General features: G+C 44.8%; 1 protein-coding gene across 1 annotated transcript in view; it reads left to right on the top strand.

Moving 5' to 3' along the window:
• Positions 1-891, top strand: part of pacrg (parkin coregulated) — a 277,008-nt gene extending 276,117 nt beyond the window's left edge. The window contains 1 exon segment of the mRNA NM_001141061.1: positions 420-891. Coding sequence (NP_001134533.1) covers positions 420-580 — 161 coding nt within the window. The 3' untranslated portion in view covers positions 581-891.
• Positions 892-13,017: the final 12,126 nt, after the last annotated feature.

Here is a 13,017-nt window from a genome sequence, read left to right as displayed (position 1 = left end):
CATGCTTTTGGTCATGATGTTACATTTGTGAGAGAGAGAGGGAGAGGGAGAGGGAGAGGGAGAGGGAGAGAGAGAGAGAGAGAGAGAGAGAGAGAGAGAGAGAGAGATGGAAAGAGAGAGAGATGGAAAGAGAGAGAGATGGAAAGAGAGCTAAAGAAATGCAAATTGAATTCAGTGGGCAGCATTGTGTTTGAAACATCTCATTAGCTGCGGCATCAGATTTAGCGTGGCCTGGTGAAATGTATTTCTGTATCACTCTCTTAGAGGCAGTCCTGCTGCCGTGACAACAATGCTCACTGTTTCTCCCCTCTCAGCCCATAACACCTACTGTATCTGTGTGTGTGTGTGTTGTGTGTGTACATGCATAGATCTCAGACAATGATCTAACACCTCGCCTCTCTCTCTCTCTATCTCCACAGTCAACTCGGGAGACGGCATCGACTACAGCCAGCAGAAGAGGGAGAACATCGGCGACCTGATCCAGGAGACCCTGGAGGTGTTTGAGCGCTACGGGGGTGAGGACGCCTTCATCAACATCAAATACATGGTGCCCACCTACGAGTCCTGCATGCTCAACTAGCTGGATGGACACCGCCGCAAAGACCTAACATCACTATCTCACCCCCAACCCTTTCTTCCCCTCCCCAACTCAACCTAACTTGAGCCAACCTCTCTCTACACTACCTTTGTGACCCATTAAATTACTAACCGCAAGTCATTATTATTTTTCACCCTGTCTGTGTAATTTGGGAATGTGCACTGTATATTTCTACAACTGTCATACACTTCTTTGTCAGTTCTTTGTCACTTCACTTGTGAACGGGGTTCAAAAACAGAACAAAATAACACTCACTCGAATGAATTCTCATTAAAAGCAATATTGTCAGATCCATCTTCCTATGTGTTGCTGTATTTTAATGGGTTTCTCTTTGGTGTAGACTAGATACTAAACGACTTGCTCTTTTCTACTAGTTCTAGCTACTACTTTTTGTTATGTTCCTGTGAATGAGAGTAAATCTATGCACATGTACATTTGACCCTTTTGGCACAACTCAAAAATACCTTCACATAACAACTGCTGAAATAGTCAATATGCAGCTGGACCCAATTATTACAAAAAAAAATCTTACAGTATATCCCTGAAATTCAAATCTGAACCTTGAAACCAGTTCCACTGCTTTTTGTCCCCCAGGTGGGTGCAATTAATTATCAGGTAGAACAGAAAACCAGTGGTAGTCCGGACGTTGTACGGTAAGATTTGAATACCCCTGCCATATATCATAGCAACGGGTTATGAATGTAATAATAATAATAATAGTAATACTTGTAATAATAGTGTTATTGTGTAGAACGGAAGGCAAGTCGGACCCCTACTACTACTGCTGCTGGAAAATCTCCGCCCTCCTTCCCATGGTGGAGCGTGCCCAAACATGTTGGGACATGCCTGGTGGAATGAGGGCTAGCAGCATTCCTAGGTGCTGCTCACTCGTTGTCACAGAACACAGTAACCTGCTTTTTTTGCCTTTGAACCGTATACCAGACACACACAGCATGTGCGTTTGTGTGAGTGTGAGACTGTGTGAATGCGTACTTATGCATGTGTGTATTCATACCTGTGCGTACATGTGCACGTACGTGTGCATGTTGTTTACCTCCAACACACTCCACTGTGACCTGGTAGGGAAGCAACACAAGCCCGTTTATTCTACAGCATTGCCTCTCGCACCAACCCAGTCGCACCACCATTGTGTCTCGTCAGTCCTCTCTCTAAAGGCTTGCCTTGTTGTAGCCTAGAGTACAGTACTTAATTAGATTCCCACTCAATAAGAGCCTCTCCCCGACAACAATGGCAGAATTAGTCCGACTGCTGCTCACATCGCACCACGCCGACTCACCGGAGAAAGACGCTCACAAAGGCACTCGCCCCAGCTCTCATTGTAACTAACGTCTACCACAAAGCATCTTTACAGCTGCACGGAGAAAATAAGTTTGGCACGAGACAACTTCATAACATGTTATTGCTCATACGTTTGGGTGCTTTGTATGTCTCTGCCAAAGGTGTATATGTTGTTGATGCTTAATACAGTAAGTCTATCATTCATGGTTTAAAAATATCCCTTCTCATAACAGTAGGGTTTCTCCACTACTCCATGACTGGATCAGTTCACTGTGTACCTCGCAGCTCAGTGCTACAACTTCATAATTTGAGTCCGACTCCACTTCTCTTCTCCACACAAAGGGTCTGTTTTGAGCTCGATTAGGTCACATCAAAAGAACTAATCTGTGTCAAATAGAGTCTGTATTGTGTGTCGATCAATCTGGACCAATGCTCATTTAGGTAGGTGAGAGTGCAGAAGCGGAAATTGACATTGGCCTCCAGCAGGGCTGATCAGTAATGCAGACACGCACACACACACACGTACACACACACACACTGGCATCCAATAGATCAGAGTAGTAACACCCATATAAACCCTACTAGCATCAAATCTAGGCAGTGTATTGGCCTTCTACATCCAAATGTTAGAGCCAAGCAACAGAGCAAGAGCTGTTCATGCAAGGGGAGTGCAAACTGAAACGAGCATGAAAAGAGAGCAAATAAGGCATTATTTGGCCTCATCTGAAGCTTTGCACTAGACTGCGTCTGATTTGCCTCAGACCGGGTCACTGGCGTGGAAGGCCCAGCGTGAAATGAAATGAGTTGAATTTTTGTTTTTGTGTTCTCGAAATGAAATGGGTCACCTTAAAAGAGCAACATTCATTTCCGAGACCACTGCTGCTGATCATAGTCTAACTTCCCTCTTGAAGTATAATGAGCTATTTTTCACTTTGTCACCCTATGTGCCAATCCAAAAACCTAGAAGCGCTTTGTTCCCAAAACTGAGAAAATCGTTTAAAGCTGCAAGACTTTGTCCTCTACAACTTATAGAAAAAGGATTTGAATGTTTTTTATTCCAGATGATTTTAGAGGGTTCGTTTGATTCACTCACTGCCTATTGTGAAATTTTGGCCTGTTTGGAGTTTAATATTGATCAACACTTTATTCAAACGTTTTGCAATATCTCTGTATTTGGGTGTTCAGGTTTTCCTGTGGGGGAAAAAAGTATTTGATCCCCTGCTGATTTTGTATGTTTTCCCACTTACAAAGAAATGATCAGTCTATAATTTTAATGGTAGGTTTATTTGAACAGTGAGAGACAGAATAACAACAAAGAAATCCCAAAAAACGCATGTCAAAAATGTTATAAATTGATTTGCATTTTAATGAGGGAAATAAGTATTTGACCCCTCTGCAAAGCATGACTTAGTACTTGGTGGCAAAACCCTTGTTGGCAATCACAGAGGTCAGACGTTTCTTGTAATTGGCCACCAGGTTAGCACACATCTCAGGAGGGATTTTGTCCCACTCCTCTTTGCAGATCTTCTCCAAGTCATTAAGGTTTCGAGGCTGACATTTGGCAACTCGAACCTTCAGCTCCCTCCACAGATTTTCTATGGGATTAAGGTCTGGAGACTGGCTAGGCCACTCCAGGACCTTAATGTGCTTCTTCTTGAGCCACTCCTTTGTTGCCTTGGCCGTGTGTTTTGGGTCATTGTCATGCTGGAATACCCATCTACGATCCATTTTCTATGCCCTGGTTGAGGGAAGGAGGTTCCCACCCAAGATTTGACGGTACATGGCCCCGTCCATCGTCCCTTTGATGCGGTGAAGTTGTCCTGTCCCCTTAGCAGAAAACACCGCCAAAGCATAATGTTTCCACCTCCATGTTTGACGGTGGGGATGGTGTTCTTGGGGTCATAGGCAGCATTCCTCCTCCAAACACAGCGAGTTGAGTTGATGCCAAAGAGCTCCATTTTGGTCTCATCTGACCACAACACTTTCACCCAGTTGTCCTCTGAATCATTCAGATGTTCCTTGGCAAACTTCAGACAGGCATGTATATGTGCTTTCTTGAGCAGGGGGACCTTGCGGGCGCTGCAGGATTTCAGTCCTTCACAGCGTAGTGTGTTACCAATTGTTTTCTTGGTGACTATGGTCCCAGCTGCCTTGAGATCATTGACAAGATCCTCCCGTGTAGTTCTGGGCTGATGCTTCACCGTTCTTATGATCATTGCAACTCCACGAGGTGAGATCTTGCATGGAGCCCAAGGCCGAGGGATATTGACAGTTCTTTTGTGTTTCTTCCATTTGCGAATAATCGCACCGACTGTTGTCACCTTCTCACCAAGCTGCTTGGCGATGGTCTTGTAGCCCATTCCAGCCTTGTGTAGGTCTACAATCTTGTCCCTGACATCCTTGGAGAGCTCTTTGGTCTTGGCCATGGTGGAGAGTTTGGAATCTGATTGATTGATTGCTTCTGTGGACAGGTGTCTTTTATACAGGTAACAAACTGAGATTAGGAGCATTCCCTTTAAGAGTGTGCTCCTAATCTCAGCTCGTTACCTGTATAAAAGACACCTGGGAGCCAGAAATCTTTCTGATTGAGAGGGAGTCAAATACTTATTTCCCTCATTAAAATCCAAATCAATTAATAACATTTTTGACATGCATTTTTCTGGATTTTTTGTTGTTGTTATTCTGTCTCTCACTGTTCAAATAAACCTACCATTAAAATTACAGACTGATCATTTCTTTGTCAGTGGGCAAATGTACAAAATCAGCAGGGGATCAAATACTTTTTTCCCTCACTGTATGTGCGTTGAGAATATTAAGGAAATTCTCTGGCTTTGCTAAAATAGCCCAAGCCCCAAATCCAAGGTATGAAGTTGCTGATAGTATTTGTGCCGTGTAAGGTTTCCTATAATGTTAGCATTGTAAAGCTGTGTGTGTGTGTGTGTGTGTGTGTGTGTGTGTGTGTGTGTGTGTGTGTGTGTGTGTGTGTGTGTGTGTGTGTGTGTAAGAAAAAGAAACACTGAAAAATGTGGGAGAGAAACTACAGTACTGTAAAGAAAGCACTGATCTGGTTTGACAGACTTCAATATTTATGATTTATGTGTACAAACATTCAGCACATCCATGGAAAGAATTCAGAGCAAAGCAAGGATCTGACACCTATGCAATGTGAGTGAAGCCTTCCCATTGGGTCCTAATGTAACCGTCCCTCGAGTCCTACAACAACCCACTATAGGCATGCCCATTGCCCAATGAGTGCCCCGGCATTTCTGCTCTCTGGCCCTCTTCCACCTTTGGGACAGGGTTGTTCCTGGAAGAGGGAAATAGCTTTCCCTAATCCCCAACCTGGCCTTATCCTTACTCTGTGCTGCAATGTGAGCCCCTGGAGGGTCACCCCAGACCCTGGGCATTCCTGGTGGGTGCAGTCACTCAGCGCTACCAACTTTGCCCTCGACAGCTGCCTCCACGGCCCGCTGAGTGGCAATAAACCCCCCCTACAACTGGCCCAGCTAGAGCTAATGCCATGCTACGCTGTTAGCTCTTGTTCCATTAGCTCGCTGGCCGCTCTGCTGCAGAAGGTCACTTTCACAGAGCTCAAGTGTGTCCTTGGTGTGTCTCCGTCTTGCCGCATCATAGCGGTGGCAGGCGAACAAAGGCTTTTGTAACGGTGAGCCAACAGAGCGATACAAAGGCAATGGAAATAGCCCAGTTGTGCGCTGTGAACGAATAGGAGTGTCTGAGAGAGAGAAAGGGGGAAAAAGAGAGCGTAAGATATGGAAAGAAGAGAGAGAAAGAATGAGAGGGAGAGAAACAGATAGAGAGACAAAGAAAGCGTGAGGGAAAGGGAGAGCGAGACATAGAGAGAGCAAGAGACAGAGAGATTGCGGCAGTGTGTGTGTGTGGGAAAGGCAGAGGTATAGAGACAGTGGCGAGGAGGACTCCTGGAAAGAGAGAAATGGATCCCGAAAGAGGGGGACAGGGGCTGTTGTGTCACCTGGTGGGGAGTGAGCTGTCTAGTCAGTCAGCTGCAGAATAGGACCGCAGGTTGCACCCGGCTAGCTCCTCTCACACACTCAACCAGACCGGAAAAAAAGAACAAAGCTAGAGGATTGCTGACAACTGGACCTTTACGACACAACTGTGGCTCACTTCTCTGTACAAACAAACTGTGTGTGATTGAACCTGTTTCTATCTGTATCTTTCTCCCTATTCATCTCATTGTTTGTTCTACACCATATTATAGAAACTTTTTTGCAATATCCACCTACACACATCGCTAGGCGACAGGTAGCCTAGTGGTTAGAGCGTTGGGCCAGTAACTGAAAGGTTGCTGGCTTGAATCCCTGAGCTGACAATGTAAAAATATGTTGTCTGCCCCTGAACAAGGCAGTTAACCCACTGTTCCACAGTAGGCTGTCATTGTAAATAAGAATTTGTTGTTAACTGACTTGCCTAGTTAAATAAAAAAATGTTTTGTTGTGCTTATAAAGGTTTACCTACAGTGACTACTGGCTGGCATTGTGGTGATCCTAGCCAGTTGTGGCATACCTGCACCACAGCACACTCCAAACCCACTGACCTCCTTAACGCAGTTCAGTGCAGCAATGTGTCTCAGAAAGCTGGTCTCAAAAGGCGGATAGAAGTAACAATGAAGGAAGGGGAGGGCGGCGCAAATGAAATAAACGGCCCACTGGGAACAATTCATCTTGTTCAAGTAAGTCTGGCAGAGGCCACATGCTACGAGCAGAGCCTCTGAGCACGTGGACGTTTTTGCGCGGGCACAATGGAGATTTATTTATCTCCGGTGCCAATGCACCAGGTGTCAGATCTGAGGTTTAATTCAATTCAAGAATAGGATAAGGGGGAACACTTTCTCAAGGAAGCTCGTATTACGTTTGCCTCCTAGTACTTTCTGAAATGCCTCCTAAATGTTAATAAACAGAGACGCCGCTATAACCAATACAATCTCTCCATCCTATTTATTTTTTGACCTACATGTGTAGCAATATAGTGTGTTTTTCTTATCGGTGAACAGTCTGTATGCAAATCTCACAGGAGACTTCACTACACGTTCAACCCTTCTTCTCCTTGGAAGGACGTGATCAGTGAGGAGGCTCTCACTCCAGGTGCCCTCTCCCTCACCCGCAGGTCTTATTAAATTTGGCTGAAGAAATTCGCCTTGGCCCCTAAGACTCTCATGAACTTCTACAGATGCACCATTGAGAGCATCCTGTCGGGCTGTATCACCGCTTGGTACGGCAATTGCTCTGTCCGCAACCACAGGGCTCTCCAGAGGGTGGTGGGGTCAGCCTAGCGCATCACTGGGGGCACACTGCCTGCCATCCAGGACATCAGCACCTGGTGTCACAGGAAGGCCAACAAGATCATCAAGGACCTCAGCCACCCGAGCCACAGTCTGTTCACCCCGCTACCATCTAGAAGGCGGAGACAATATAGGTGCATCAAAGCTGGGACGAAGAGACTGAAAAACAGCTTCTATCTCCATATCATCAGACTGTTAAATAGTCACCACTAGCTGGCCAACACCCAGTACCCTGCCCTGAACTTAGCCACTGTTACCACCCGGTATTCTACCCTGCACCTGAGAGACTAATGCCCTATGTACATAGTCATTGAACACTGGTCACTTCAACAATGATTACATACTGTTTTAACCACTTCATATGTATATACTGTATTCTAGTCAAGCCTCATCCTATATAACTACTGCTGTACAAATCAAATCAAATGTACATCAGCAGATGTCACAAAGTGCTGATACAGAAACCCAGCCTAAAACCCCAAACAACAAGCACTGCAGATGTAGAAGCACAGTGGCTAGAAAAAAACTCCCTAGGAAGGCAGTAGCCTAGGAAGAAACCTTGAGAGGAACTAGCCTCTGAGGAGTTGCCAGTCCTCTTCTGGCTGTGCCGGGTGGAGATTAAGGCCATTAAGGCTAGATTGGTCTTCAAGATGTACACACCTTTTCTATTCATATACTGTCCATAATGTTTATACACACCACTATATACACACACATACAGTTGAAGTCAGAAGTTTACATACACCTCAGCCAAATAGATTTAAACTCAGTTTTTCACAATTCCTGGTATTTAATCCTAGTAAAAATTCCCTGTTTTAGGTCAGTTAGGATCACCACTTTATTTTAAGAATGTGAAATGTCAGAATCATAGTAGAGAGAATGATTTATTTCAGCTTTTATTTCTTTCATCACATTCCCAGTGGGTCAGAAGTTTACATCCACTCAATTAGTATTTGGTAGCATTGCCTTTAAATTGTTTAACGTGGGTAAATTTTGGCCCATTCCTCCTGACAGAGCTGGTGTAACTGAGTCAGGTTTGTAGGCCTCCTTGCTCACACACGCTTTTTCAGTTCTGCCCACAAATTTTCTATAGTTTTGAGGGCAGGGCTTTGTGATGGCCACTCCAATACCTTGACTTTGTTGTCCTTAAGTCATTTTGCCACAACTTTGGAAGTATGCTTGGGGTCATTGTCCATTTGGAAGACCCATTTGCGACCAAGCTTTAACTTCCTGACTGATGTCTTGAGATGTTGCTTCAATATATCCACATAATTCTCCTTCCTCATGATGCCATCTAATTTGTGAAGTGCACCAGTCCCTCCTGCAGCAAAGCACCCCCACAACATGATGCTGCCACCCCCATGCTTCACGGTTGGGATTGTGTTCTTCGGCTTGCAAGCCTCCTACTTTTTTTCTCCAAACTTAACGATGGTCATTATGGCCAGTTCTATTTTTATTTCATCAGACCAGAGGACATTTCTCCAAAAAGTACGATCTTTGTGGAGGTCTACAAAAAAAAATCTGTGTCATGCACAAAGAAGATGTCCTAACCGACTTGCCAAAACTATAGTTTGTTAACAAGAAATTTGTGGAGTGTTTGAAAAATGAGTTTTAATGACTCCAACATAAGTATATGTAAACTTCTGACTTCAACTGTACATACAGTACCAGTCAATAGTTAGAACACACCTACTCATTCAAGGGGTTTTAATTACTTTTACTATTTTCTACATTGTAGAATAATTGTGAAGACATCAAAACTATGAAATGAAACATATGGAATCATGAGGTATCCCAAAAAGTGTTAAACACATCAAAATATATTTTTTCTTTTTGAGATTCTTCAAAGTAGCCACCCTTTGCCTTGATGACAGCTTTGCACACTCTTGGCATTCTCTCAACCAGCTTCATGAGGTAGTTACCTGGAATGCATTTCAATTAACAGGTGTGCCTTGTTAAAAGTTCATTTGTGGAATTTCTTTCCTTCTTAATGCGTTTGTGCCAATCAGTTGTGTTGTGACAAGGTAGGGGTGGTACACAGAAGATAGCCCTATTTGGTAAAATACCAAGTCCATATTATGGCAAGAACAGCTCAAATAAGCAAAGAGAAAGTGCAGTCCATCATAACTTTAAGACATGAAGGTCAGTCAATCCGGAAAATGTCAAGATCTTTGAACATTTCTTCAAGTGCAGTCGCAAAAACCATCAAGGGCTATGATGAAACTGGATCTCATGAGGACCGCCACAGGAAAGGAAGACCCAGAGTTACCTCTGCTGCAGATGATATGTTCATTAGAGTTACCAGCCTCAGAAATTGCAGCCCAAATAAATGCTTCATAGAATTCAAGTAACAGACACATCTCAACATCAACTGTTCAGAGGAGACCTGAGGCCTTCATAATTGAATTGCTGCAAAGTAAACACTACTAAAGGACACCAATAATAAGAAGAGACTTGCTTGGGCCAAGAAAGACAATCAATGGACATTAGACTGGTGGAAATCTGTCTTTTGGTCTGATGAGTCCAAATAAAAATGTTTGGTTTCCAATCGCCGTGTCTTTGTGAGACGAAGAGTAGGTGAACGGAAGATCTCTGCATGTGTGGTTCCCACCGCGAAGCATGGAGGAAGAGGTGTGACGGTGTGGGGGTGCTTTGCTGGTGACACTGTCTGTAATATATTTAGAATTCAAGACACACTTAACCAGCATGGCTACCACAGCATTCTGCAGCAATACGCCATCCCATCTGGTTTGCAATTAGTGGGACTATCATTTGTTTTTCAACAGGACAATGACCCAAAACACGCCTCCAGGCTGTGTAAGGGCTATTTGACCAAGAAGGAGAGTGATGGAGTGCTGCATCAGTTGACCTGACATCCACAATCACCCATCCTCAACCCAATTGAGATGGTTTGGGATGAGTTGGACAGCAGATTGAAGGAAAAGCAGCCAACAAGTGCTCAGCATATGTGGGAACTCCTTCAAGACTTTTGGAAAAGCATTCCAGGTTAAGTTGGTTGAGAGAATTCCAAGAGTGTGCAAAGCTGTCATCAATGAAAAGGGTGGCTACTTTGAAGAATCTTAAATATTAAATATATTTTGATTTGTTTAACACTTTTTTGGTTACTACATTATTCTCTATGTGTTATTTAAACATTTTGACTGGTACTGTATATACTACATGACCAAAAGTATGTGGACACCTGCTCGTTGAACATCTCATTCCAAAATCATGGCATTAATATGGAGTTGGTTCACCCTTTGCTGCTATAACAGCCTCCACTCTTCTGGGATGGCTTTCCACTAGATGTTGTAACATTGCTGTGGGGACTTGCTTCCATTCAGCCACAAGAGCATTATTGAGGTCGGGCACAGATGTTGGGTGATTCGGCCTGGCTCGCAGTCGGCGTTCCAATTCATACCAAAGGTGTTCGATGGGGTTGACGTCAGGGCTCTGTGCAGGCCAGTCAAGTTTTTCCACACCGATATTGAAAAAACTGTTCTGTATGGACCTCGCTTTGTGGTGAAAAGGCCTTCTCCAAACTGTTGCCACAAAGTTGGAAGCACAGAATCGTCTAGAATGTCATTGTATGCTGTATCTTTAAGATTTCCCTTCACTGGAACTAAGGGGCCTACCCCGAACCATGAAAAACATCCCCAGACCCTTATTCCTCCTCCACCATATTTTACAGTTAGCACTATGCATTGGGGCAGGTAGCGTTCTCCTGGCATCCGCCAAACCCAGATTCATCCGTCGGACTGCCAGATGATGAAGCGTGATTCATCACTCCAGAGAACGTGTTTCCACTGCTCCAGAGTCCAATGGCGGCGAGCTTTACACCACTCCAGCCAACGCTTGGCATTTCGCATGGTGATCTTAGGCTTGTGTACGGCTGCTCGGCCATGGAAAACCCATTTCATGAAGCTCCCGACGAACAGTTCTTGTGGTGACGTTGCTTCCAGAGGCAATTTATTACTCAGTGGTGAGTGTTGCAACTGAGGACAGACGATTTTTACACGCTTCGGCACTCGGCGGTCCCGTTCTGTGTGCTTGTGTGTTCTACCACTTTGCGGCTGAGCTGTTGTTGCTCCTAGACGTTTCCACTTCACAATAACAGCACTTACAGTTGACCGGGGAAGCTCTAGCAGGGCAGAAATTTGACCAACTGACTTGTTGGAAAAGTGGCATCCTATGACGGTGCCATGTTGAAAGTCAATGAGCTCTTCAGTAAGGCCGTTCTAATGCCAATGTTTGTCTATGAAGATGGAATGGCTGTGTGCTCAATTTTATACACCTGTCAGCAATAAGTGTGGCTGAAATAGCCGATTCCATTAATTTGTGCGTGCGTGTGTCAGATATATATATATTCATTTATTTTTGTTTTGGGGGATTTGTCTGTATTATTTTGTATTGTTAGGTATTACTGCACTGTTGGAGTTAGAAACATAAGCTTTTTGCTGCACCTGCGATAACATCTGCAAAATATGTGTACGCGACCAATACATTTTGATTTGACTCACAAACATTCTCCATACTCCTCTGCCTCATACAAACACACACACACATGCATGCACACACGCACGCACGCACGCATACACACACACATGCATGGACAACATACATGCACACACACACACTCTCTCTCTTTCTTATCTGCTGTGGGGCTAGGAGTACCCCCACCCTGTTTACAATCATGGTTACAGTTGTAGCATTGGCAGGATTTCCACCAGAGCTCTACCTACTCGTAGACTTTTCAGATGTGCAATGAAAAGTTGTAATTGTTTCTCGCAGTTTGTCCCCAGTTTGTCAGAGTGACCCATGGTTTAGGACGCTGTTGGTCATTGGAGTGCCATTGGGCTGACTTTTGTCCTGCTGACTGATGAATGGCAGGCAGGTTGGGGGGAAATTTGTCCTATCAATGCTGTCCATCAGAGGTGGCTGCAGCTGTTCTAGTTCCATCGACCTCCCTCCCTCCTCCCCCTGTGACAACAGCCATGCATGCCATTCCACCGAGTGGACGAACCACTAATAGAAAAAGGCACCGCGCCAAGGTGACCTTCAACAGAAGCGCTATTCCATGTAACATCTGAGGACTTTGGAACAATAACACTTGTTACACTTGCAAACCGAGCTTGCCATCTCTTCACCAAAGCCATCATCCATCCATTCATCCAATGCTATGTCGGGATCAGCCCTGCTTTAGGGTGAAAAGGTGAAAAGACTCAAATATATCATTGAGAAGGTGTCAAGGAGGTTATGGCAAATCTTGCCTTAGAAAACAAAATAAACAGTCCTTGGCTTTACCCCTCCACTCTCAGCGACCAGCTGCGCCTGTGACCTGTGGCCTGTGGCATTTACGGGCAGACAGTGCCTTGCCCGGGGGCTTGATTAGAGCGCTGCATTGGTGCCGGGGGAACCACATCCATCATGTGATATCTGTCGCCACGCTGCTGACTGGATTAGAGTCCTAATCCACCACCACCCAGGCTGACGGAGCTGCTGATTGCTGAGGATGGGTAAAAAAACAAGAGGGTAAAAAAGAAAGGAAAGGAGCCACTCCAATTTGAGCCTCCTCTGACCCCCCCCCACCCGACCTGTGGAGAATGGAGGAATACTATTGACCCCCCACGCACTAACACACACACTGCATCTAACCCCCTCCCCACCAAACACACAACCACACAGGCACACACTTATAATCATCTCAGGTACTCAGAGGTCTCCTGGGGTTCAGTTGTGTGTGTGTGTGTGTGTGTGTGTGTGTGTGTGTGTGTGTGTGTGTGTGTGTGTGTGTGTGTGT

This window comes from Salmo salar, chromosome ssa09, assembly GCF_905237065.1.
Source record: "Salmo salar chromosome ssa09, Ssal_v3.1, whole genome shotgun sequence".
NCBI classification, from domain to species: Eukaryota; Metazoa; Chordata; class Actinopteri; order Salmoniformes; family Salmonidae; genus Salmo; species Salmo salar.
The sequence above is the reverse complement of the archived record's forward strand: the minus strand, read 5'-3'. Positions and strand labels throughout refer to the sequence as shown.